The sequence below is a fragment of the Mangifera indica genome, chromosome 5 (assembly GCF_011075055.1).
Source record: "Mangifera indica cultivar Alphonso chromosome 5, CATAS_Mindica_2.1, whole genome shotgun sequence".
NCBI classification, from domain to species: domain Eukaryota; kingdom Viridiplantae; phylum Streptophyta; class Magnoliopsida; order Sapindales; family Anacardiaceae; genus Mangifera; species Mangifera indica.
Window position 1 is genome coordinate 3,796,902 of NC_058141.1, and position 27,330 is coordinate 3,824,231.

The window sequence follows — 27,330 nt, forward strand, 5'->3', positions numbered from 1 at the left end:
AGCAACAAATGAAAGCTATAATTTTGGACGAAAAAGTGTTATTAAGATGAATCATAGATAGAAAAGTGTTTTTCCACCAAACATTAGGTGGAAAAATGTTAGTTAATCACTATGGTGGTGTTGCATGTTTATTTCGTAAAAATTAAATTTAAAAAAATAAACTTTCCCTTCAAATAAGTTAAATAAAATAACAAAATTATATAGAGGTATTAAACTGTGATTGGATAAATTTAGACCAGTTCGATCATGCTTCATCCCAATTCAAAACAATTAGTATCGACTGTAACTAGACAGGACTACTGGATCACAGTTATGGTTAAACCTGTCGGTCTGGCACGCAAGACGTTGATAAGATGTTCAGGACTTACTATAGTTATTCACAAACACGAAAATTCCAAATTCGTATGCATAACGTTTTACCAGAATTTGATGGTAGTCACCACTTACTAGGAACAGTGAAGCCTGCGAGAGAGCTCAATCAAAGTCTATGCCTGGTCTTGCATTAGATTAGACAAATATTAGAGAAAAGAAAGGAACAGTGTGATGTCTTCTTTGTCTTTAGAAAATGAAGACAGAGAGGATAGAGTCTACTACCCCCACATGGTGTTTGCTGTCAAAAGAATATAGACCCCATTTTCTTAATCAAAATCTCCAAGAAATTATTAATATTGTGAAAAGAATCATAAAGAAAAAGGTTGCAAGAAAGATGCCTACAGACTTCTGTATTTTATGTTTAAGTCTCTTTCACATTTAGTCAAGTCTTCTCGTCGTTTAATTGCAAGAAGAGGAAGATTCAGAGGGAGAGGAGGAGAAAGACTTTAATAGCCAAGTGGGTTCTGTTTTTACTGTTCTTTTCTCGCATTTATGCAGAGGAAAACATGTTTGAGATGGGTGAGTACTGAGAACTGAGCTAGAATTCAACAATCTGAGCTTTTATGCCATGATGGACTCAAAGTCACTCAGGTTCATCACCCACCAATCTTTTTTCTCGGCCGTCCGATCCGGTGACCTTAAAGCCCTGAAAAGGATTATTGATGAGTTGACAAAAGTTGAGCCTCCTGATGGCTCTTCTTTGGTGTCTGATCTGATGGCTATGCAAAATGATGGTGGGGAGACTGTCCTCTATGTGGCTGCTGATCATAATTTTCAAGAGGTTTTCAGTTACTTGCTTAAATTTTGTGATGTTTATATTGTGAAGATCAGGTCCAAGTCTGATTTGGATGCCTTTCATGTTGCTGCTAAGAGGGGCCATCTGGGTATGTTTGATTGTGGTTCATCTTTTGTATTGTTTGTTTTATTTTATTAATTCTTTTGCAGGGTGTTTTAACTGGATTGGTTTGATTGTCAAAATAATCGAAACAAAGACTAAATTTAAGTTGATTTAATCTCAAAATTATCGAGACAAAGACTAATATTTAAGCTGGTGTTCGGTTTTGTAATTGGGCTGTTTCTGAAGTAGCAGCTCTTGATTTGTTACCTTTTTTCATTTTATGGTAAGTTTGTTCTGATGGAGTGTCTGTGGCTGTTTTTAAAGTCCATTGAAGGAGATTCAAATGCTTTGGATTTGAGGATTTAGTGGATTATTGTGTCTTCGGGAGAACCACAACATCTTGTGTGTCATGAATATGTACAAAATACCTGAATTTGAACCTTCAAATCATGTGCCAAAGTTTGATTATATCTCTATAGTTAAAAGTTTGTTATACATTTTCCCAACTTATGGCTATGTCTATTTTGCTGTAATAAGGGTATTATACAATTGGTGTGGCGGCGATCAAAACAAATCAATGATAATAGTTGTGAATTATTAACTGATTGACTAGCTAATCCAGGGAGGTTCTAGTTTCATGGTGTAGAATGTCTGCTGTAAGGAAGTCTTATTTGAAAGAACTGAACATTTATGATGTCATTTTGAATGGTTTTCTCCTTTTGTGCATACAAAACTTCTTTATCTTGAAAGTAGAGGTAAGAAATTAGTAATTTTTTCTATACTGCTCTCATAAGCCTTAAGGGGTCTCGAAAATTTAAAAATTTGCAGTGGTTAGCATGACTGATAGAGGTTTTGATGATAGTAGGTTTCTTAACTTGATATTGTCTTGACTTTTATTTTGTTTAGGAATTGTAAAGGAACTTTTGAGTGTTTGGCCTGAGCTTTGCAAGTCATGCGACTCCTCAAATACAAGTCCCCTTTATTCAGCAGCTGTGAAAGACCATTTAGATGTGGTTAAGGCTATCTTGGATGCTGATGTTAGTTGCATAAGAGCAGTTCGGAAAAATGGAAAAACTGCCTTGCACACGGCTGCTAGATATGGCCTTGTTGATATGGTGAAAACGCTGATATATCATGATCCTGGAATTGTCAGCATCAAAGACAAGAAAGGTCAAACTGCTCTCCATATGGCTGCAAAGGGTCAGTGTCCTTCAGTGGTAGAGGATATATTACATGCCGATCACTCGGTACTGACTGAGCGTGACAAGAAGGGTAATACAGCAGTTCATATAGCTACAAGGAAATGTCGTCCGCAGGTATGTTTCATTGATGAACTTCTTGTCATTAGTTATTTATCTAGCATTCTTCTGTTTAATTTATATGCTTTTGATACTTCCAACACAATGTATATTTATATTCTTGCTTCTAACACCAAAAGACACATGATAACTTAACATTCCACAACCTTGAATTTCTGATTAATGAACTACCTACTTGATGGGGAATTTCTCGTCTCAGATTATTTCCCTTCATTGGCTCGAACACAACTGTTAGTGTTTAAATATGCACCAACAAGAAGTACACCGAATTAGGGAGATTTGGGTGCAAGATTATAAAAAGACATAGTATCCAAATAAAAGGCAAACAGTGTTGCTTTGTTGGTGCATATTTCCACACCAACAACATAGAGGGACACTTTTAGGCTAGAATGATAACATGAAAATGAGAGAACTTATTCTAGGTTATATTTGTTGAATTTCAAGTTTCCGTCACGAAACATAGTCCTCTGAATTTCATGTCTTTAATACATTAGGGTGTCTCTAGGATATTTAAAATCTGGAAACAGTGTAATTATGCATGCTTTTGTAGTTCCTTGAATAAAACTTATATTTAAGAAAAGCTGCCTTCTTGTGATTTCCACTGATGTTCATATTCCTGACATTTTGTTATCTATATATTTCAGATAATAAACCTATTGCTTAGTTATACATCGATCGATGTCAATTCCATTAATTACCAGCGAGAAACTGCAATGGATTTGGCTGACAAACTCCAATATGGAGAATCTTCATTGGAAATCAAGGAAGCTCTTGTGGAGGTTGGTGGCAAGCATGCAAGATACATTGGCCAAGTAGATGAAGCTATGGAACTTAAGAGGACTGTGAGTGATATTAAGCATGAAGTAAGTGTCCAACTCATACAAAATGAAAAAACCAATAGACGAGTTACTGGTATCGCCAAGGAACTAAAGAAGCTTCACCGGGAAGCTGTACAGAACACGACCAATTCTATTACAGTTGTTGCTACTCTCTTTGCCTCGATAGCTTTTGTGGCATTATTTAGTTTACCAGGTCAGTATATAAAGGATGAACCAGAAGCAGGGCAGGCTTACATTGCTGACAAAGTAGGCTTTCGTGTGTTTTGCCTCTTAAACGCGACATCCCTCTTCATCTCTCTGGCTGTTGTGGTGGTTCAGATCACTTTGGTGGCCTGGGACACGGGGGCTCAGAAGCAGGTTGTTTCGGTAGTTAACAAGCTAATGTGGGCTGCTTGCGCATGCACTTGTGGAGCATTTTTGTCAATAGCTTTTGTTGTTGTGGGGAAGGGACATTCCTGGATGGCTATCACCATAACCCTGATGGGAGCACCAATTCTTGTTGGGACGCTTGCTAGTATGTGCTACTTTGTTTTCCGACAACATTGTGGGTTCTTCCGCAACGACTCTCAGAGACGCATCAGAAGGGCAAGTGCAAGCAAGTCATTCTCATGGTCACTGTACTCGGCAAATATATCTGATGCTGATGAATATAACTCTGACCTTGAGAAGATTTATGCTCTATAAACAATAACAGAAGGCAGACTTCTGTGGTTTTATTTTTTCAGCTGCACAGGCTCGCGTTTGCTAGTGTTGCTCTACATAAAGCTAAGTGGTCAGTAGAATTTGAAGCACTACTCAACTAGGGTTGGTTTTCTATCCGAGCAGCTTGTTGAAAGCTAAGGATTGAACTCATTTTTATGGAATGAGCTAAATTCGAACCAAGCTAAGGGTTGGTTTTCAATCTTAAATTAATCTCGAAAGGATTCTTTTGATTTTGAAATTGAGCCTATCTCAAGGAGGGCTTTATTGGGACTTTTGAATTCAATCCAAACCCTATAATCAATAAAATTATGGATTTGTGTAGCAAGAATTACTTTTACTTCCGATAAGCGGCTTGTTGATTGTCAGCACCTTCCAAACTCCTCCCCTTCTTTTGACCTAATTACTTGCCAACTGGGAGCACACGAATTAACAGTACCTTACTGGTGTTATGTTTAGTATCCTTACCGCTAAATATAACTCCCTGTAGATCATGAATGCAACCATCATCTCGAGAGTTGAAGATGGCTGTCAGTCAGTAACTTGAAGCTCTTAAACAATTTTTCAGCCTGTCTCCACCCACAATAAGAAAAACAAAGAAGAAGCAGAAATGTATCAAATTGAGTTTGGTTGCTGTGCAACAGATAAACAGAGAGAGAGAACAAAATGCATTTTCTAAAATTATATATCTCCCTGTAGCCCATATGGTTCCCAATAAAAATAACACAACCATATGGGCATGTCCCAATTACATAGGAAAAAAGAATCAGCTCAGGCTAAAACCCAAGTTTTTTAACTTATAAAATTCAAAACCCAACTTTCACCATCATCATCATCCCAACCTTCCATAACTTCAATTAATTAAACAAACTCCTAGAATATACAATTTTACAATTTATACTTGATCTCATTTGAGGTGTGAGATCATCAGCAGATTCATCACTAGAGTTGTCACTGCCCTGGACCTTTTCTGGATGATGATCTTGAAGAAGTTCTACTTACGTCTGAGGGGGGAGACAGTCGTTGAGATTCTTGCGGTCTTTGCACCTCCTGCAAATTCAACAGGTGACAGAGAAGATCCTAAATATATCAGTGACAATTGAAAAATAATATATCAACAAAACTAAATAAGATAACAATATGAAAAAAGAAATACTAGAACAATGCAATGTCACAAATAAGAGTTGGAAACAAGAACATCACTGCATTGTCGAGAGACCCCACCATAAATCAGATTCCAATTTAAGCACAGCAATGTTTATCCCCTTTAGACAATAATAGGGGGTTTTGGACGAATAAAATCGGTTCAATACCTCTAAAACTTCATTCTATTCCCCCAAAACCCAAATCTTTGTCCAATAAGAAAAACATTGCTTAGAATATTATAAAAACATGAGAGTATTAAACTACAATAAAATCCATTATGGTTCAGGTCATGAAACCACCCAACATATTCAGTCAGCAAGTGAATAATATATTCAGCATCGCCTGAATGTGCTTAAATATTATGCCTTTATCCTTTCATTTCATCACACATTGTTTATTACTTAATTCACAATAGAAGACCAGATGATAGCAGATTAAATTCAACAAACCTTCGACACTGAAGTAGAACTATTCCGCAACTTCGCCTGTGTTTTCACATGCATCCGATGCTGGCGCTGCATCTGCTCAAACTGTTGCAACCTTGAAGTAAAGTTAATTCCATTGTGCGAGGCCGCCATGTCAGAGTTCAAGTCACCATCTTCAGTGAATTGTGATCCTGTCGAGAGAGAGTAGTGATTACCTGAAGATGTCCACTTGAATTGCTCCTGATTGAAAGAGTATGAAGGTACAGTCTTCAAACGAGTCCGTAGTATCTTAAAGGCTGCACTTTGCTGCAATAATGAATCATGAACAATGGGATTGATTACAAGCAGAAATCACAAATGATAAATGGGTGGGATTGATCTTCAAATATCTACTAGAGATTACAACGCATTTCTAAGAACTTTCCATGCAGTAAAATATAATTTTTTGGAGGAAAAAGAATTAAATATGAGCATACCAAGTAAGCTTTAGGTCCAATTAACATTAAAAAACAGAGATGGAGAAATGTAGCAAAATGCTGAGACATACCTGGGGAAGCAACATAAGAAGACCATATAAGGCTTTCAATAACCACATATATCTTCCAGGTTCAAGAAGCTGCAAATCACAAAATTAATCAACCAATCAAAATATCTTGATGTTGAGAGGTCAAAATCAATGATATAACAAATGGCTTTAACAACAGATGAATGCAAAATAATTAACAACATTGCAGACAATCAACTGTATCAATTTAGAAATTCATGCGTCTCTAAACACTATTCATTGAATGAAACCCTGAACTATGATAAAGAAAAGAAATCAGTAATTACTTAAAGGTCATATTATTAGTATGCACAGGCAATGATATTAAGGCCAGAAGAAAAAACTAAATCATTACCAATCTCCTAAATCCCAACTCAAGAAGCTTTTCCACATGACGGCATGGGGCGTTTGCCGAGAATGTTAAATTGGTTCACAATAATTATAAAAAAAGTTTTCTAAAAACCTACAGAACAAAAAAAATCTTTTCAAACCTCCCAAGTAAAACTGACAACTTGAAGAAAAATATGTGCTAAATAGGAAGGAATACATGCATGTGTTCTTGCTAAGCAGAACATTTACAAGACAACTGCATGACCCAATGGTAAGTGAAATCAGAATTTAACGTTCAACTTGAGCACCTGCAATCTAAGATAAGCAAAGGTAGGAGTTTCCATCAAACAAATCAGTTTATCCAGCTGGACCAAAAATTTGACATTAATATCTTCCTCCACTAGTGACTGAATCACAGTACTGACATGCTGGTATGTCTGTCAGACAAGAATCCAACATTATCATTAAGATTACATAAATAGCTATGAAAAACAGGTAAGAAGTTCACTGGGAAGGAACGATACAAAAACAAAATGAATAGCCGTAAAAATTCTAATTTCTTACCTGAGCCAATAGACAAAGACTTATAATTGCCATGGATGAATGACACCATGAAGCATATAAGGAAACAAATAATTCTTTCCCAGCAGGGTTAACCAGTGATTGTTTTAAGAGATCTCGAAGCTCAGATAGTTCGGAGGACGTAAGTAAAATCAAATTTAAAGCCTGAAAGGAGAGAAATAACAAGTATAATTTGGTCATAAATGAAAATATGAATGAAAGCTACTTCTATTAACTAAAATAATGAATAGAAAGGCTAAACCATTTTATTTTTTCCTACTTTATATCTAAGTTATGTCTTCAATCCCAGAATTGCATTGGCCTATAAAAAAAACATGCTCAACATAGTTTCTTTGATTCAAACCCACTTTAGTGCCTTAACTAAGGTTGAATAGAGGATAACCTGAACCATAATACATGCAAAATCTAGGTCCGATTCTCCCTCAAGTATCATGGAGAGTTCCAGGTAAACCCTCTTAGCATCCAGAAGTACACAAAGTCGGCGGATTATCAAAGCACCACGCCTAAAGAAACAAAAGAAAGCACAATTACAGTAGAAAGAAACAAGGTAAGCATACCACTGCCAGCTATTCTACAACATTTAAAAGGAATAAGGAAAGAGGCTAACTTCTCCAGAAGAGAATTATCAACCCGGAAATTATGTACTAGGAAAACAACAAGCTGGCGAAAATGTTGTGGATCTTTTGCAATGCATGCATGAACCTCAATAACCAGGAGCACAACCTGGGGAAAAATCCAAATTTCCAATTTTTAATAAAGTTACATGATGGAGAATTATGTTGAATGAAATACACAAATGTAAGGAGCATGTTCATGTTCAAGGCTAAAGAAACGTAGTTGACCATCTGAACTGACATAATAAAACTAGAAAGGCATGTTATGTTAAATGAAATACATAACATAATAAAACTAGAAAGGCCTGCTGGAGGAAAAATCAGAAATTGGGAAGAAATTTACCTCATCAGAAGGATCTGACAGTGCTTTTAAAAGAGTGTCAAAAATTTCATTTAGAAAACAAACGACCTGTTAAATGAAGAAAATTGAAACCACGTGTTATCAACATAAAACAAGGCCAGAAGACATATATTTTCCCAAAAAGGAAACAGAAACACAAATAAGTGAATACTTAGGGATGTGCACAGTAGTTTCAGGTGAGTTTGACACATTGAACTAGTCAAGAAACCAACCCAAAACTGAATTGCAAAATGTCAGACCTATAAAGACAGTATACTTTTTGATAAGAAATATGACAATGTCCGATCAACTAATTAAACAATTATGTAAATTATTTTACTGAAATCTAATATACGCTATAGGTTCTGTCTTACATCACAAACAATAAATTAGTATACTAAACACAATTAAAATCATACCCTGTTCCATTGAGTTTTGCACACAATTGATTCAAGTGTATCACAGTGATACAGGCACAAATAAGGCTAGTATACAGACTTATTAGGTTGGCTGACAAAAGCAATGGCCTACCTCTAAATGGAAGTAACAAGATCAGCGCTGTATCTCCGCACTTTTGATGTCATACAGGTTTAAACTATTTCACTCTCATGCATTGAAATTACGATTCTTGATTATGTAAAATTTTAGAAATGTTTACATTATGACGCCAACAATAGTGTTGCGCACAGGTAATATAAAAATTAAGAACCATGCATACCACAACCACCAGTAGACTTAAACTTTAAAATTTAACTTCAGTAATGAAATGGAAAGCATAAATAATCACTTGGTTAGATCCAACCATCCCCAGTCAACATAATAACAGTATTGCTGCAAAACTTATACTTTCCCTAAAACTAACTGCAGTCATTTACAAATGACATATTTGCCTCAAAAATACAGGGGAAACAACAATTTTAAAAGGGAGCAAGTAAGTGGTATCTCAAACACCCATGAGACAAAATAAGAAGTTGAGATACAGGATTTTTACTAAATTCTACAGTGTGTTACAAGTTTGAAACAATCAAACTATAGGACTAGGTTCAATGTTAATAATAATATTATAAAAAGTAGGTAAAAAACATGAGGACATGCATGAACCAGATGATCACATGATTAACCTACAAATGTCCAGTCACCTTAGCTCGATGTCTATTCAAAAGGGTTGATATCCAGTGCAATGCTTCAATTCGAGTAGCCTCCCACTCACTAGATAGTTGCCTAATCAGTCAAAAGAGCCAGCAATCTCTTCAGTAATCATTTACAGTTAAACATCAGAACTCATTCACAAAACTAGAATTTTCCCAGATTACAAAACTACACCTCCTTGCAATAGAGAGGATTGCTCCAGCATCAAACCCTTCCGCTGGATCAGCCTGGATTGCACGAAGCTCTTCATTGGTTTCACGTGCAACCTTACATCAAAAAAAGAGGGAAACAAGTTCGTTTACCAAGATGCTCAAAGGTACCGCAACTAATTTTTTTTAAATTTATTAGAAAATTGTTAGCTTTTTACTGTCTTACCACTCTGATTTTTTCTTCTCTATCAGAAATGCAAGGTAGAATGGCTCCTAGAATATCAGCATAGTAAGGAACCAGCTGATCCCCACCAAGCTTTACGAACTCATTTATCTGTTCAATCAATAAATTAAGCAGTTTGGCTATTCATATGAAATGCAATCTTCAACATTTTTAGGAAAAAAAACGCAGAGAAATTTTGTTTAAAAAAATGAAAACAGAAAAGACTGATTACACTTTACCCAAGTGATGGCCGTTAACCGAGTAAACTCATCTGGAGAAGCTGCCCTCTGAACCAGTATTTCAGCCATGCGACCATAATCTACAGACTTCAACAGTAGCACTGCTTGAGTCAGGAAATTGCAAATGAACAAAAAGAATTCATGACAAAATATTTGATGTAAATGATCCACCAATGCCACTGTTAGTATCACATTTCAAAAATAAAGCTGGCAATCCTAAATTCATGGGTGTTCCAAAGAAGGGCCCAACAGCCCACTGGGGGCTGGTGACACCCCTCAACAAGAATTTTATTAATTTTGTTAAGTTTTTTATTTTTAATCCAATAATACTTGTGTTCAATTTTATAGGTCTGGCCCCACCGATTTTTTAGATATATCAAATTAGTTATTATTCCACACAATTTTCCTAAAATTATATTAAATTAATTTGAAGTTTGACTCACCACAATTTCACTCAACTCACACCCGTTGACATTGAACCTTGGGTTCCCCCATACCCCCTTTAAAATGACATAAAGAAAGTAATGCAGAAAGGCAAGTGGTCAGGAAACAGATATCATGGCAACGAATAATGAAATCAGAAATTCTAATTTTCAGTAGAAGACTTACTGGAGAGTTTTTAATCTCTTGAAGAAACTCTGAAAGGGCTGAATCAGCTTGTTGCCGTATTTCATGGCTAGAATCACTCAACATATTAAACAAACCTGAAATTTATCAAGTATTTTAGAGTCCACAAGCAGAAAAGAAGAATACTTGAAACCAGGAGGAAAAAAGAAGCAATTTATATATGTTAAATACTATTTACCATCAAGAAAGTCAGGAAGAAAACCCAGCATATCAATATCTGGAACACTGTCCAATACGGTGATCCATCCAACCAAAAACTGCCGGACAAAGGGATTTAGAACATTCATCCGCTCTCTTAACAAGGGTATAAATTCTTCAATGCTGAAGAGAAAGACACCATAAAACAACAAACTAAATTATAAAAGCAGTCGCAAACTCCTGTTCCAGTGTTTGCCTCTAAACACAAGAGCTTCCAATTTAGATTTGGAATATAAGACTGTGCACCTGAATTGATCACTTTCAGTGACAATGTCCTGTTTCACATAGCAAAATCTGAGAATTGATCCAGCAAAAAGGAATTTCTATGTTCAGATTATTACAATGTGAAGTTAAATATTTATGGGAGGATGGAGAAACCACCTTTACAAGGCGATCTAGTAGATGTGCAGCACTTTGTACATTGCCATCTGAATCTGCTGAAAGCTTACATAATGCATCAAAAATCTGATTAAAGAATATGATGAAATCTCCTCTTACAACCTGTGATGCAGCAGCAAAAGCTTAACATATAATTTGGGGGATGAAGCCATAAAATGTCAATCACCCAATCAAATCTCACCTTCGCAATGTTATACATAGCTTCACAGGCATAGAAGCGAACTCTGCTATCTTGATCAGAGAAAGAATTAAGCACAGGTGACACTATTTGCTGTAGTGTTACATCAGAATGAAAAATTAGGCATAAGAATACCAGCAAAGAAAGCAGAAGAACCAACACAAGAAAAAATGACAAAAAAATATTCTAGAAGATTAATGTAGGAGAAATCGTGAATACAGTTGTAAACAACAGGCAAAAAGAGCAAAATCAGCTAACAAAATAAAAGTATTCAGTAATAATTTCAAGTATACAAGAGAATCATAGACATACATTACAGCGAAGATAAAGGTTTAATTAAATCTAGTCCACACCCCTTCCCCTTCTGCACTCTGAAGAAACAAACCCCACCCCCCCTCCCTTTTGCACACCAAAGAAGCACATTACAGTCCACCCCAAAGATGCACACTACACCCCTTCACTTCCACAACGCATATTACACACCTTATCCACTCAAAAGACACACAATACACTGCGTCTCAAATCCAAAGACACTACAGCCCCTCTCCATTCTATAGGCCACTAACACGTCTCCAATCAGAAGACACACACAAGCAGAGTGGGAAAGAGGCCCTCCTCCTAGTTGTTGATACTTTAGTCCATCAGATAAGGCTCGTTTCCATTAAATCTACTACTGAAAACACCAAACACAAAATAATAATGTCCATCCATAAACACTTCCATATTTCTGAAACAGAGCATAATCTCCAGCAAGCATCACCAATTATTAAAGAACTCCCACCTTGATGTCGTTTTGATGTTGCAACTATACTAGATGAAATCTACAAGAGTATCCATTTCTTTTTCAACAAACCATAATCGTAATTGGCTAAGTAAGAAGTGCCCTTTCTAGAATTACATGTATGTGTAATTACTAAATATGTAATACATACCTATGAAATATAAAAACAAAGTCCTTGCTTAAAAAATAATAATAATAAAGAAATATTAGTTGCGTAGTAGTGCAGAACTTCAATGACTGTCATTCAGCATATATTTGGTAAAAGAATGGGCTGAAATACAGAAGTATTGACCCAACCAGAATAAAACAACTGCTTAACCAGTCACTTATTATTATCAAAAGAAACCCTAAAAGCGCACAGTCACATTGAGTGATAAATATATGAGTCATTCAAAATGGGAAAAGAAATTTATTCAGCCTCCTCATATATTCAATTTTTAAGAGAAATGAATTCAACACATCTGATAGATAAATAAACAAATAGTGACAAAGATGAAATTACCCTAAGTCAAACTTATAATAATACCGAAAAATACGGTTGAAACGGTTGAGATCAAACAACAATTCAAAGTTTAACAATTGACAAACAAAAATCTGAATTAGATTGAATGAACATCATAACATTAGAAAATAAATAAATAAAATACAGGTTACCTCAAGATGCTGAGCTGCTTCAGAAGTCAACCCAACAGTGACAGCAGCTAATCCTATCAATCCTCCCTACACAACACACAAGTTCGCTCATTTATGCATTACAATGAGTCAACAATCATTGCAAATATAAATAAAAATTAAACCTTCATATATACAGTACTGTAAAGACTCCGTAGTAACACAGACTTGTACCAAAATCACATATCTATCTGTCCTTCCAAATACTGAATGTTATAACTTCTAAGCATAATAATTCTGAATTTTCCACTATAAATTAAAATTTTAAAATCAAATTAAAGTGTATAATCTTGTAGTTTAAAAACATAAAATATTTTACTTGACCAAAAACCTAGGCGTAGCAGTTTAAATAAAATTAACAAAAATAATGGATGACAAAAAACAAAAACTAAAACCTTGCGGTGGTTGGCTTGAGGCGAGTAGGTGAACTCGGTGGTCAACAAATTGATGACCGCCGAAATCTTGTCGTGATCGCCGGCCAACGCCAACTGCTTCACTACGCCCTCAACCTACAAAGACATACGAAACACTAAGATATCAGAAACGACGACGAATTAAACCAATAGTACAGAAATTAAGAAAATTAAACAAAGAGAGAGCATCAATTTCACCTCGAGGGCAGCATTTTTGCGCTTCTCGTAGAGCTTATCGGCGAGACTACGAAGGACACTAGCGGGAATCACTGCGTCCGCCATGAAAAAATTGCAACCAAAACCCTAACAATTCAATAGCTGTTGTTGGTTGCTTGGTTGCTTGGTTGGCTGGTTAGATGATCAAAAAGAGCGGAGAATCAACGACGTCGTTTCATGATCTTTCCCTCTCAGAGAAAACTCGAATTGAATTTGAAGTTCAGATCTGGCGATTTTGAGAAAGGGAAAAATAAGAAAATGAAGAATTGTTTTTCGTTTGTTTAATTTAATTTAATCGGGGTGGTGGTGGTGTTTTATGAAAATGATAAGACCTAATTTTGTGTGTTTGCTTTTTGCTTTTTGCTTTTTGCGTTTTCGTTTTTTGAGTTTCCAAGGAGACGCAGTTTTGGATTTTGCGATGTTAAATCCAAAATCCTGAATGCCTGCCTGCATGTTAGATGCTACTGAAATGACTAAAACGCCCCTGTTTTGGATAATTTTTTAAATTTTTGTGCTTTTTGAATGATATAATTGAAATTTATTTTATTAAATTGATTTAAACATTATACTTACATAGAATTTATTTATTTTTAAATATAAATATAAAATATTCTTCTCAAAAGTATCACATTACTTCTTTTTTTATTTCAATAAAAATTATAATAAAGTAATATCTATTTTAATAATATAATATAAAAGCATTTTTCAGTATATTGTTTATTGGCTCGCTCATGTTTTATTATTATTTTTTAATCAAAAATAGATAATGATTTTGAAAAATATTACGAAATATAAGAGAGGACATCAAAACCCATTTTTTAATTTAAACTAATATTGCTTTTAAGAAACAAAATATTAGCTATTTATAATTTTAAAAAACGTGTAAATTTTTTTTAGCATAAAATTGAACATGTAGGTAATACACTTTTATATAATCGAATAATTTTAAATTAAAAATAAAATAATATCTAATTATATAATAATATATTATATATATATATACTTAATTATATACTAAAAAATATATCCATATAATAATATAAACTCCATAAAAGACAATCTTGATTAGAAATATTTCAATTTGAAAAAATAAATAAATAAATATCACATTTAATAATTTTAATTTTAAAATAAAATATATAATTAAATCACCCAATAAAATTAATAAACATGTGTTTATACAATTAAAATAATAAAAAATATTAATTAATAGATGAAAATTTTGATGATTTGGAGCATTTAATTAATTGTCAAAGGAACCACCTAAATAAAATGGTGAAAATCATAGGCTAAATTATTCCTCGAGGCATGTGGAACACAGGATTAGTTGAACAATAAATCCCTTTTAACACTTTGATTAGGAATAATCACAGTACAAATAATCTCATCTATCATTAAGTAATTTAATTAAGTAATTATTTATTTTATTTTCATTTAAAATAAAAAATATTTCATGAACTAATAATAGGTACAAAGAATTAGATTGGGTATTGAAAATGAAAGAGAACCAACCCAGGAAACAAGATTTCAATGAGCTTAATACATGTTATTTCAATGCCTTTCAAGATCCAAGAAATTCTATTCCCTATTTATCAACTGAATTTGACCAAAGATTATGGGCGTCTTTTGCCTACTTAGAAACAAATGTATGAATTCAATTCATCATAATTGATGATATAATAAAACTACATTCACGTACACTTTTTTACTAACTTACTCATACAATCTAACGTAACATATGATTCAATAATACATTGTTGACTTTTCACCTACCTTACGTCAACGTGATAAGTTAGTAAAAAATGTTTTTACACATAGTTTTACTCTCGGCAATATCTTAAATGGGAGTGTTTCTTAGTGTGAACATGTTGAGAGATGGTGGCTGTAAAAATAATAAAGAATTGTCACATGCTGAGTACTAACAGCCATCCAAATTTAAATCCCTCTGGACTAGCTGGGAACCTTCGAAGATCAAAGCTCAAGCTAGGGTGGCGATTTGCAAAAAAATTGATCCCTTTAGTGAGAGAAATCTAATCTCTTAATGTAGTCAATAAACATGACTTCTGATTAAATAAAGCAGTGGACAATGAATCTGAATGAAGCACAGTTAAAGCAAAAACAAAATCAATGACCAAGAAGCAAGAAAGATATACCTAAATATGGCAGCTGTGTGCTCATAACCATTGTCAGTCACTGTGGCCTGTCACCTCTTGCCGTTATTCATAACTGTAAGTTTGAACATTCACCAATATCCATGGCAGGGCATATAGAGCTGCAATATCTTGGAAATAGTTGCAAAATGGAAAGGCTGAGAACAAGAAACTTTCTCCAGCTTCATGAGTTCAACAGGCCAAAAACTGCAGATCGGAACATTCCACTTTACAGAGGCACAAGGGCAACTCCAATTCCCACCAAGGAGCTGGTACCAAAATGCAGGCATTAACAGTTTCCAATTTCTTACACACGGCAGCTAGGAATGAGAATTCAAGCTCTTGATATTTTTTCGATAAAACCACAGCATTTTTTACATTTGAACTGTCTACTGTTAAGCATATGAGCACTTCCAACATTGAACCTATAATATTATTTATTGGCAAAACCCGTGAAAAAAAATATTTCATCATACAATATTACATAAAGAAGAAACAATCAAAATCGAGTAAAAGAAAGAGAACTTATTAGGGATTCCTCAAGTTCTCTAAATCCTCTGTAGACAGCCTTGGTCTGGCTTTGTGGAAGGGGAAGTCTCCGTACCTCTGTCATATACCTGATACCACACTCAAAGAGAACAGAATTAAATGTTACACTGTAAACATGATGAAACCATACATATAATGCCAATTCATTAGTGCAAGCGACAAAATATGTCCCACTAGTTAGATCAAAACCATAAAACCACCCTTGCAAACAAAATGGTAAACCTTTAAATAGAAAAAAAGGGAAAAGAACAAAGGAAATGATCATTGCCAAACAGTCACTGATATAGCAATTGGTGCTACCCTCAAAAAACAAATATGCTTTTCAAGTCCTTCTAACATTTTTTTCCCTTCTTTTGCCCCATGTCAGCAAGCAGTAGATATTGACACTTGTTCCTAACAAGGTAAATTTGAGTTTATCTAAGTTATTTCTAGCGCCTTTGATATTGCTTTCTTTTATAAAGAAAAATTTATCATTATGCCAAAAAAAGAGGCAGACAATTGTCGGGAGAACAAAAATGGCCAGACTTGGGGAACTTAAAACTTCTGTGAAGAATTTGTCAAAGGCAATGATTGATGGTCCAACATTTCAGGTAAAACAAGTTTGAAAAAAAAGATATTTTCCACTGAAGCAATACAAGGATTTCTATCATAAATCTAAACTAAAATCTTCAGAAAATATATGTAAACCTGTTTTAACAAAACAGATGTCCGGACAACTTCATTACTGCTCCATCCATATCACATTTAATCTTTAAAAAAAAATGAACCATTTATTATGCTACATGGAAAAGAGAGTGAGTGAGAGAGAAAAGAAAAAGAATTTAACCTGTTTGCAGCACTGGTGATCTTATCTCGAATCCCTTGGTTTATGACAGTTGTTTGCTCAACTGAAAATGTTCCACGTAATATAAGAGAGGCTCCAGTAGAACTTGTAGCCATTCTCCGAGCAAATACAGACATTGCCCACTCTCTAAATACCACAAAAACGGATCGAAGAAGGTGTAATCTGAGGTTAGGAGATGGCAAAATAGCTCCATTCGACAATAATTGGTCATAAGCGTTCAATACAGGTTCAACTGCTCCCTTGCAAGCAGCCAGAAGAGCCCTTGGTACATCTTCATCTCGAACAATTTCAGCTCCTGAATCCAATACCTCCTACAAAGGTTTTTTTTTTTTTAAAGAAAAACAACCCAAAAAGAAATCATAAACCACAGGCAAAGATAGTAAACCCCACTCCAAGGAAACCTTACAACATTCAAACAGAATCTGGGAAATTTGAGACTATGTTGAGCAGTTCTGCAGTAAACATACACAAGTCAAAGCATGCATAAGAACACAAAATGGAAAAAGTACCAGTGCAGCTTTCTCAAGTTGCAGACATAAAGTGTCCAAAGGTAAAACTGCTCCATCCGCAGGATACACAAGGGAACCAATCCTCTTCGGCACTGAACAAGCTTCAGCAAAGCCACCCTCTGAAAGAGCTTGATCAATAAGTCTAGCCCAGGTTTCTCTTATAATGCTACTATCGGTATCACCAGAATAGCTTGCAAAGTAAAGCATTTGTAGACATATCTGAAAGCAGTAATTGAAAAAAAAAAAAAAAAACTTTTGCTTTATGAAATGTAAAATCAAATTGAAGAAAAAAAGGTCTGGGAATGACACTGTAAATAAACTACTCTACAAATTTAAAAGATTTGCTTGGAAATAAGGTCCATTATTACAAAATATTACATTTGACAAGACAAAATATAAAAATAGCAAAAGAGCAATGAAAAAGAAGCAAATAAGCTGATCCTTGCACAGAGCCTTTTCTTGTTATTATTATTATTATTGACAAGGTCCAACTAAGAATAAAGAAAAGGAAGATATCTGCTGAAATCCTACAATTCCACCCAAAAGAAGATTATATCCAGTTAACCTTCCAATCAACCACCCCACACCCTCCCCTTTTCCAACTCCAAACAACACATCTCCAAATTTTTTATTAAAAACTGAAAAAAAAAAGTTCAATTCAAACCAATGTGGCTTCCCTTAAAAACAATATGCCACACCTGGAAAGTAGTAGAACAATGATGCTAAATATGGTCAATACTTTCCCCATTGTTTTTACAGATAATACACCAATGAGACAACAAGCACAAAGACCTGTTTTCTTTTAGCATCAAGTATTAATCCTCCCTCGGGCAAACACAATGTTTTAAGGCTAACACACAATGAATGAATCTTAAAGGATGAGGAGAAAGCAGAAGAGGTAATTAAAGAGCTAATTATTAAAAGATCGAAGACAGAGCAGAAGGTTGTGCACATATGTTCTTGTTTCCAAACATCACATCCTCAATAAGCAGAATTAGGGAAAGAGCACTGCAACATCCCCATCATTTAGGTTTCTTCTAAACTAATTTCCAAAGAGGGATTCAGAGCAAAAATGACTTGGAAATGTAAGCTATAGGTCAGGGAAAAAGAGGGAAAGCAAACACTAGTGATATGTTACAACCAATACTATTTCAGAAGCTTGAGCCAATATTCAGATATACTTACAAAGGATGATTCACACTTTTCTAGCCAGGTATGACCTTACTTTTTCAATTTACCAAGTACCACATTAAATTAAATTTTCTCGGAAATTTAAAAACCACTTTACAATCACAAATTTATTTACAGCACCAAGAACCAATTCATTTCTTTAAGGAAAATATTTTTTGGGACCAATAGATATTTAGACCATAGATCTCCAGCATGATTCTACCTTGTCAAACAATTTTATACTAATTTTATATGTCCATAATGTGCATATTTCAAGCAATGAAGAAGTAAAAACACAATTCAAGTGAATAATCCACATATCGTGACCAAAGAGTAAAGTTTCAGCCAAGTTTGTATGGCACTATTAGATAGACTAGCAAATTAATTTTAAAAAAAAAAAAATACAACCACAAAAAAGGAAGATTATCATAATACAAAGTGGTTATAACAATATAAATGTCTCATGAATCACACAGGACAAATAGATCGAGAAACTAACCTTGTATTGTGTTAGAGCCCGAGTATATGTGAAGAAGAAGAAAGGAGGAAGGAAGGCAGAGTCCAAGGCTCGAGCAAAGGAAGATACTGGAAAGCAAATTATGTTAGCAGAGGGCTGTGATTCTGAAGCAGCTGGCAGCAAACAGGCAGCAAAAACTTAGGGACATGCTGGAAAAGAAGGAAATTATGAAGATATTGAGAGTTGAGTTGGCAAGCAAGGATTGGGATAACAGCAGCATGGAATTGAGAAATAGGGATCTGGAGTCGGGAAGGGGGGAGACAGAATTTCCGAGGAAATAGAAAGGAAGTGGGGGAGAGTTCCAACCTCTCGAAAGCTGGAGTGACATTGTTCTTTTCCATATTATTTTGAGTTGTGTAATCATTTTGGGGAGTTTGGGTGTGTTGTTCTCTTGAAGGAACTGATAGCTTTTAATTAGGAGTGTGGTTGCTTAATCTTTGTGACTGTAGGGCAAAAGAAATGCAAACTGTTTTTACTTATGTTAATTGATATCAATTATTATATCGTGAGAACACTTTTCTTTCTATTTTTCGCATTCCTTTCACTGTTACATTAAACGAAAGAGCAAACAGCAACCACTGGAGGACTTCAGCTTTCCTGGGAACCTTGATAGTGCACTCCATCAGAGGCAGAAGTCAGCTTGTGAGATCCTCACATTCTCCAGGTCTCTATCATATTGTTTTCAAATTAAAGAAAAGATTTCAAACTTATATTTAGTTTTCATTTATCTCAATTAATGTAAAGGGTTTTCTGATGGAAGGTCAGAAAGAAAAGAAACCATGGTCTTTCCAGTAAGCCATCAATTCACTGAAGTTTAAGATACCAAAAGAAAGACAAACAATTATCAACTTAAATGACAATAATCATGGAAGCAAGAATGGAAACAGATAAAAGGTGTACCCCCCAAAGTTCAAATGGAACAGCATATTCATCATATAACTGAGTGATGTTCTTCGAATCTAATGATAGATCTTTGATCTTTTCTCAGACAGTGTTTGCAAAGTCAGTATTGTTAGAAGAATGGCTTTTAGCTGCTGGTACATTTTGAGCAGACATGTCACCTGATGGTTCCAAACTAGATGCTATGGCCTCCAGATCCTCTTTGATTTTTATTTGAAACTGAAGAATAGTGACCTTCCCTTCAAGTAAATCCAACAATCCATTATCAAAAGCACCTCAAGAAGAACTAACTAGACTGTCACTGTTACTTGCATTCTTGGCCTGTAAAATTGCATTACTTAGGTATTGACACTTGACAATGACAAATGTAGAGCAATTATTGATGGAAGTTCAAACTATACATCGTAGGAACCAAAACACACAAGACTAGCATTAAGGTGGTTTAATTTGTTTATATTAACAAATTAATCTGATAATGGAATTAGAAATTGAGAAATTAAGGTTAATTCAGCTACAGGTCATATAATCCCAAGGGTTGGGTCAAGTATCTAAGGCTTTTGGTTTCAACCAAGAGGTCAGTGGTTCAACTCCCCCTGGGGCCATCCACTTGGGGTATTATATCCCATAAGTTTCTTGAATACCAAAGTTGTAAGGTCTGGCAATAATCTCCATTTTAACCCTGAAGTACATGTAATATGTAAAAGGGATTGAAGGATTTCTAGAAACATATTCAACTAGTCATATGCAGAGTAGATATATTGAACTTAAGATTAAAATTAACATACATATGTTTCATGATAACAACCCACTTGACTGCTGAGACTAGGTTTTAATGGGTTAAAAAAAGCCAAATATCTGCTTGAGCAATCAAATTCCAAACCAAATTTAACTTAGCCGACTTTTCCTTATATAGACATCATTGTTGAATTCTAAATGATAAAACAAAAATTCCATTCAACAGTAGGTTGATAGCCATTTGATCCTATCCACAACATTGTTTGCATTTAGAGAAATAACAAAAGGGTAAGAATGAAAAGAAGAGAAAAAACTTCAAACCTCTGATCAAGAGTAGGAGCATCATTTGCATCAATTGATCTTCTTTCAGCAAGCCTTAGCAAAACATGAGGCGCAAGTAGATGTTGTCGTTTCAAGACATAATATCATGCCAAAAGATCCAAGTATTTAGCTCCATTTGATGGGATAGTTCGACTCATTAGGGAAGTCACTAATGTTAATCTAGACACAGCCCGAACCTACAAGAAAAAGAGAGAAATTAGAATAACAAACAATTCAAACTTGTGATGAAACATGCTCTTAACATCTTAAAAAAGTAAACAACTACAACTGTGAAAATTTCATCACAAAATTTCGATTTTTTTTTTTTTTTTGAGAAATTGATCAAGCTAATTCCTCTAAAGTTAAATGCAATAACACAATGGAAACAATAAAAACCTCTTGTAAGGGTTCATGACCAACACTTTGCAGAAAAGGCACCAAATCAGGACCTCCATACCCCAACAGCTTGTTTTCAAGACCCAAATCAATCATAGTTCTATACAGGTACTCATGAAATATTCTATCTGGTGATTGCACACCAAGCTGAACAATCTGGCATATATATTTCTTCCGTGAGGCTGGATCAATGGTAGATCGTGCAGCAGCAGGTCTAACAGGGGACCCGAATTCTCTAGGAGAAGAATCACCTTTTAGAGATTGCAAAGCACATGTGATTATCTCATAGCATTTTTCACGTTGTGCAAGAGCAAACTCCTTGGTTGCTGCATTAGCTTGATCATTGAAGGCATCACCTGCAGAATCAAGAGCCTGTGCCTTTTGCAGAGGTAAGCGAACCACAGCTTCATAAAACCTGCAGTAAGCCAATAAAAAAATGAAATCAAATTCAGGCATACACAAATTAAACAGCACCAGCACTACCTATAATTCGGTTAATACCTAACCTTAAGTCTTCAAAGCGTTTGCAAACAGTTCGTAAATCTGTGGATTTTGGGATTTTACTTAAGAAATTGAAGGCCTCTCTAGCAAGATTTTCCTTCTCTTCAGAGTCTGAAGTTATAGCAACTCTTTCAATACACTCCACAGCTAAAAAGAACTATCCTCGCAACTAGCATCAAGCACATTGAAGCTGCCCTGCCCGCTCCAAAACAGTTAAAAAAATCTTTTATGATCGATTTTGATGTGTTCAATTCAAACAACCTTCTCAAAATATCAATGGGCCTGTTGAAAACTACTTCCATCATGCCCACGGTGCTAAAAACAACAATTCTCCTCCTTGGCAGTATATGTCAGGTTGAAAGGTCACCTCTTGCCCAAAGTTTTACAGATGCGTTTTCATAGGACTCCCCTAAGCTTTCAAGTTCACAAAATTCAAGTTTTGAGTACAAGGATAGAACAGTAGAAGCAGTATCTGGTAAAGGTAAAACATCAGCCACAGATAGCATTCGACCTTCAACAAGAAAAGAAGACACTGTTTCCCTTAGTGCTCGAGAAGTCCTAGCACTTGTCCCCAAACTACCAGACAAAGATGATTGTGAGCTTGAGTCCTTGCTTACCATAAGAAAAGAAGACATAGTTTATGGTGATGAATCAGAAAGGATAAGGGTTCCAACTAAGAAATATGCTGCTTCAACCTTCAATAACAGATCCTCACTCTGATTCCTCCCAGCAAGAGATATAGCTCCAAATCCAAGCCCTCCACCAACCCCCAAAGGAGGAGAAGGCCTAGTTGTCATGACTTTTAAACAGCTTGGTCTATGCTGGTGATTGTTAAATCCCCTCAAACCTCCAACACTTGCACCATTACCACTAGAATGAGAAGTGGAAAGATACATCCTTCTTCCATCTGATAAGACGGCAACAAGGTGCAACCACTTTGATTCAACAGTCGATAAAAGTGAAATGCAGACTATCAATGGTTTTGTTGATCGATTCGAGACTCTTGGTCCTGTTGATTGTCTACCTCCATAATGTGTATCCGTTTGATTGAAAATATTCCTTTCTTCAACCACTTTCTTTAGTGGACCTTCTCCACTTGGCCCCAGAACAAAAACCTGAAGTTTCATTTCCTCAGTTCTTGCATACAAAATTTGTCTTTCATTATCATAAACCATTTCAACGATGGGGTCAACAGCTCCAAATTTAAATAAATTTTGTACTATCCAACTAGAAATCATAAAAGCATAATTTTCAAATATGGTGTAAGTAAAACCTTTATTTGCAACTACCAAATTTGAGTGCAAGACACATTACTTCTTTGTCTCAAATATCACATGGTTGAACTTGCAAATTCAAAAATGTGATAAAATATTGAAAATTTAGACAAGATTCAATCATCACTATGAGATAACAGGGGTGCATAAATGGATTATCACTCTGCAGCATCAAAATATAAATACCTTGAAATCACATTTCCAACACCAGCAGTGAGGCATATTAATAAGAACCTTAGGAGAACCACACCTCGAAAACTAGCTATTGAGATGAGAGAGCCCAAGGCCATATAAACCTTACACTAGTTATTCATACTTTTCAATGTGGGATCCAAGTCTCATACTTTGCACTTGGGATCCTAACATACCATCACGCTCCGCAACCCCGATGCCCACATGGGTTGGTTATGCTCTAGCTCCTTGCTAGCCCCAGGCGAACACTGCAATGTCGGCGTCACCACCCGTGTTGCACGATTACAACTGGGAAACATGGTGATGGCTCTGATACCACGTTTGTTACAGACTTGGAACAAGGCAACAGGATTTCCCAGCTCACAACACTTTTACTGCAACTTCACTCAACTTTTGCAAGCAATACGTGCAGAATAATCACAAGGGAACAATATTTGTTATGCAAATATGATATTGATATTTTTTTGAAAATGAAAATGGGATATTTTTGCACTCGATATTTTGGAATGATATACAAAGTTCTAGTTCTTTTGTGCCCTTTTTACAACAGAACAGTGAAATAAACAAATAACACAATAACTAAATCACTGTTTATGAATATTAATCAAATAGCCAAAACAACAGCTGGAATGACTTGACGTTTCCACACCTAATTCCTCCAGCTTTCGAGAGGCTGGAACTCTCCCATATACTATTTTTCCTTCAAAATGCTCTTCTCCCCTTTCTTTCTCACCTCCAAGTCTATATCAATTTCCAATCTTTCATTAATGCTTGGCCACTCTAAGTTGCCACCTCGTCAGTCATGTACGTACTAATGGTCCCATGCCTCTATTGATCTGCAGTAATGTCTCCTTTGTGTGCACACTAGATTATTTCTCCTCTAATAGCCTGTTGTCTGCCCTCTGTTTCTGTACCTTTAGTCTACTGGTTGCCAACTGTTCTCTCTAATCTGCCGCCAAGTGTCTCCATGTTATTTTCTCTCCTAATTCTCTTTCTTGCATAAACTTTGGACCTAACATTACCCCGCCCATCCAAAGGCACCTTGTCCTCAAGGTGCAGGTGGGGAAAAAGTCTCCTAACATTCTCATAAAGTTCTCATGATGATTCAAAATCTGACAAATGCTTCCATTTGATTAATAACTCCCGGTTCCCTTGAGAATAATGAAAGTCTTTCACTAATTCAAGTTGTACCATTAGCTCTTCATCTTCACATAAACCTTTTGGTAGAGGTTGGCTCTGAGCTGCCTTCCCAATTTGTTTTTTCAGTTGCGACACGTGAAATACAAGATGAATTTTAGCCGTTGTTGGAAGCTTCAATTTATAAGCAACTTAACCAATTTTCTCTTCAATCTCGAAAGGGCCATAAAATCGGGGGTTTACTTTTTTATTCGGGCGTGATGCCAACAAATGCAATCGGTATGGTTAAAGCTTCAAAAAGACCCAATCTCCTCCAACAAACTCAACCTCTTTACGACCTCTGTTTGTTATCCTCTTCATGCGCTCTGCAAATTGAGTTTCAGTTTACCTAGCACTAAGTTTCTCTCTCTGATGAGAGCATTTACTCCTTCTATCCTTGAGTCTTCTTCAACCCATCTAAAAATTGGAAAGGGATTCCTCCCATATACAGTTTTAAATGGTGTTGTAATATTCCTAAATTAATAAAAGGGCAATTTGGCCATTTTGCTAATTATTTGAATAAAAATATGTATGTATATTTATAAGCCACTTGTTTAGGTAAAAGATTATGAGAAACACAGAGTCTATTTCCCACCATTTGTGCGCAGGCGTAACGCATTCTTCCTGCCATTTATTCTTGTCTGAGTAACGCTTGCTAGATATAACTCTCCTGGAAGCCGTTTTGGAGGAATAACGACATAAAAGAAAAGAAACAGTTTTCCAGAGGGCTCTCTGCTGGGTTTTCATATTTGTTTCTTTTGCACAAAGAAAAGTATTCTCATCTTCACTACATAGTTGTTACATTGCCAGCAACATTTTCTTACGCAGCCAAAGAGAAAGAAGAATCTTCTGTTCGCCGGTCAGAGAAAGCGGTCATCGAGGAGACTACTGCCACGCGAAGACGGACGTGATCGCCGGAGGAGAGGTAGGCTTTTGAACCACCCTTCCCTACTGCATCTATATTCTATGAAAGTAGTTGATATTTTTATGTGTGTTTATATATATATAAGTGTTTCCAGATGTTTAGTTATTATGGTTATATATGTGTATTCTTTACGTATATATATAAGGAGAATAAGTGTATGAATGCATACGGGAATTCAAAATTATTTAAGCGGTGATGATGGGTTGCAATATAATTGTTGAAATAATCGTTGCATAAATTGATGGAATGTGATTCGGTGGTTAGACATACAAAGAAAGAAAAGTCTAGGAATGGTTTCCAGAAAAAAAAAAAAAGAAACATAGGCTGTCTATACCTCTTATTACAATAATTTTCTGTGAATATGATTTTGTGTATATATATGTGTATGATTATGCTGTTGAGATTTTCTTTTGATTTCCATGAGGATTGAAAGTGAGGATTTTAGGATAGACGCTTAGAGAAAAAAAAAGAAAGAAGAGAAGGAAGGATTCTGTGAATGTGGCTGTCTTTCCAAATCAGAATTTTTTTTTAGAGTTTATCGGCATAAATGACGTACTGCTCAGAAATATATCTTGCATATTAAACGTACAATATACACACCTGGTAAAGGCGGAAACTTCCGTCGTTTGGCTTAAAGGTAGAATTTCCGTCGCCAGTTACAGATGAAAATATTACAACATGCATTAGACCTTATTTTTCAGCTGCAGTGGCATGTATGTATCAGTACGCGTTATGGTGTGCATGTATAAATGCCAGTAATACTCTGAATGCCTGGTTGTCATGAAGTTGTGGAAAATTTTGAGTGGCTAATTATGCTAGATATTTTTTTTGTATTAAATGTATGCTTTATCTCTTTGGATGAATCATCATCATGAGCTGGATTGCATGATTGAAATTGGCATGTGCTGAGAACTGGATTGTTGAATTTATAAAATAATAATGTGTTACATGCGCCTTATCGTGCAAAGTTTGGCTTGTTGCATTTATTAAGTAAATAACATGATTATATATATATATAATTAATTCTTTTCTTTTAATGGCTGAATGAATGAATTGAAAGTTCAATGCTTTGGATGATGCTTCCGTGGGTTAATCTTTGAACTTTAGTGGATAAAAATTTCATAGATTAAGATAGCTATAAACAAAGGTATAGCTAATTAATGAGACATCTTGATTCCGCATAAAGAGAAAACAGAATTAGTTTGATATGTGATATCAACGTGGGTGACACCTGAGACGGGTGTTCAGATTTGGTAAAAATGGATATATAATTGAAACAGATACTCTCCAAAATGATGACGTAAGAGGCACCTGAGATGGGTGTTCAGTTGGGTACATCCGGGATGGATGTGACGGTGAGACTCCGTCGAAAATATCCATATGAAATATCAAATTTATTAAAAAGTCTACTGACTGTTACAAATTATATATTTATTTTGGGGTGTTGCAGGTAGGGAAAAATAACGAGGCAGGCGGGGAGGCGAGTAGATCAACACGTTGAACTGCGCTTTGGCTATATTTATTTTATTTCTATTCTGATCATTTTCACAATAATTTATTTTATGGAATCCACGCATTCTGGAACTATCAATCTATTTATATTCACTGAATTTTAATTTGAGACATTTTGATACAACTTTCTTTTGTATTCCAATAAGTATTATGTGATGATTTTTCACAAACATTAAATTGTATTTGATGGTTAACATTAGCGAAAAAAAAAAAAAAAAATTTTATTAATTACCGCTAAGGGTCCGTTTCGAAATGGGATGTTACAGGTGTCATCCCAGTTGAACAATGGAAGGAGATGTTATACCAAAATTTTGCCCAAGTTAACCATCTAATCCATTCTCGTGGTTGTCCACTGTAGAAGCACCAA

General features: G+C 35.3%; 3 protein-coding genes and 1 long non-coding RNA gene across 9 annotated transcripts; 2 read left to right on the plus strand and 2 right to left on the minus strand.

Annotated features, from left to right (window-relative positions):
* The first annotated feature begins 409 nt into the window (after nucleotides 1-409).
* LOC123216721 (ankyrin repeat-containing protein At2g01680-like) lies at nucleotides 410-4,395 on the plus strand. Its single transcript, XM_044637251.1, has 3 exons — nucleotides 410-1,256; nucleotides 2,117-2,526; nucleotides 3,174-4,395. Exons 1-3 carry the CDS (start codon nucleotides 941-943, stop codon nucleotides 4,050-4,052), a joined length of 1,605 nt encoding a protein of 534 aa, XP_044493186.1. The 5' UTR covers nucleotides 410-940; the 3' UTR covers nucleotides 4,053-4,395.
* A 330-nt stretch (nucleotides 4,396-4,725) lies between these two features.
* On the minus strand, nucleotides 4,726-13,696 carry LOC123216720 (protein VAC14 homolog). Of its 3 annotated transcripts, none has more exons than XM_044637250.1 (21): nucleotides 13,275-13,696; nucleotides 13,059-13,172; nucleotides 12,646-12,711; nucleotides 11,214-11,303; nucleotides 11,015-11,134; nucleotides 10,880-10,908; nucleotides 10,614-10,756; nucleotides 10,418-10,512; nucleotides 9,809-9,895; nucleotides 9,573-9,680; nucleotides 9,372-9,463; nucleotides 9,188-9,269; nucleotides 8,052-8,117; nucleotides 7,702-7,817; nucleotides 7,477-7,597; nucleotides 7,077-7,238; nucleotides 6,821-6,949; nucleotides 6,186-6,254; nucleotides 5,854-5,944; nucleotides 5,663-5,753; nucleotides 4,726-5,117 (listed from the first exon to the last, which is right to left on the minus strand). In XM_044637250.1, the coding sequence occupies exons 1-20, from the start codon at nucleotides 13,356-13,358 to the stop codon at nucleotides 5,707-5,709; spliced, it is 1,911 nt and encodes a 636-aa protein (XP_044493185.1). In that variant the 5' UTR covers nucleotides 13,359-13,696; the 3' UTR covers nucleotides 4,726-5,117; nucleotides 5,663-5,706. The 3 variants fall into 3 exon arrangements, 2 of the variants coding, with proteins under 2 accessions (XP_044493185.1, XP_044493184.1); XR_006502277.1 differs by having other exon boundaries at nucleotides 5,663-5,743; XM_044637249.1 differs by having other exon boundaries at nucleotides 5,663-5,944.
* A 2,073-nt stretch (nucleotides 13,697-15,769) lies between these two features.
* Nucleotides 15,770-23,398, minus strand: LOC123215818 (nuclear pore complex protein NUP155-like). 4 transcript variants are annotated; one of them, XM_044636066.1, is made up of 7 exons: nucleotides 21,890-23,398; nucleotides 21,384-21,798; nucleotides 20,988-21,184; nucleotides 19,932-20,252; nucleotides 17,345-17,563; nucleotides 16,818-17,146; nucleotides 15,770-16,059 (listed from the first exon to the last, which is right to left on the minus strand). In XM_044636066.1, the coding sequence occupies exons 5-7, from the start codon at nucleotides 17,549-17,551 to the stop codon at nucleotides 15,942-15,944; spliced, it is 654 nt and encodes a 217-aa protein (XP_044492001.1). In that variant the 5' UTR covers nucleotides 17,552-17,563; nucleotides 19,932-20,252; nucleotides 20,988-21,184; nucleotides 21,384-21,798; nucleotides 21,890-23,398; the 3' UTR covers nucleotides 15,770-15,941. The 4 variants fall into 4 exon arrangements, with proteins under 4 accessions (XP_044492001.1, XP_044492002.1, XP_044492003.1 ...); XM_044636067.1 differs by having other exon boundaries at nucleotides 21,885-23,398; XM_044636068.1 differs by lacking the exon at nucleotides 19,932-20,252.
* Nucleotides 23,399-24,699: 1,301 nt separating this feature from the next.
* Nucleotides 24,700-27,082, plus strand: LOC123215821. Its single transcript, XR_006502168.1, has 2 exons — nucleotides 24,700-25,451; nucleotides 26,902-27,082. It is a non-coding gene; the product is annotated as an uncharacterized LOC123215821 (long non-coding RNA).
* Nucleotides 27,083-27,330: the final 248 nt, after the last annotated feature.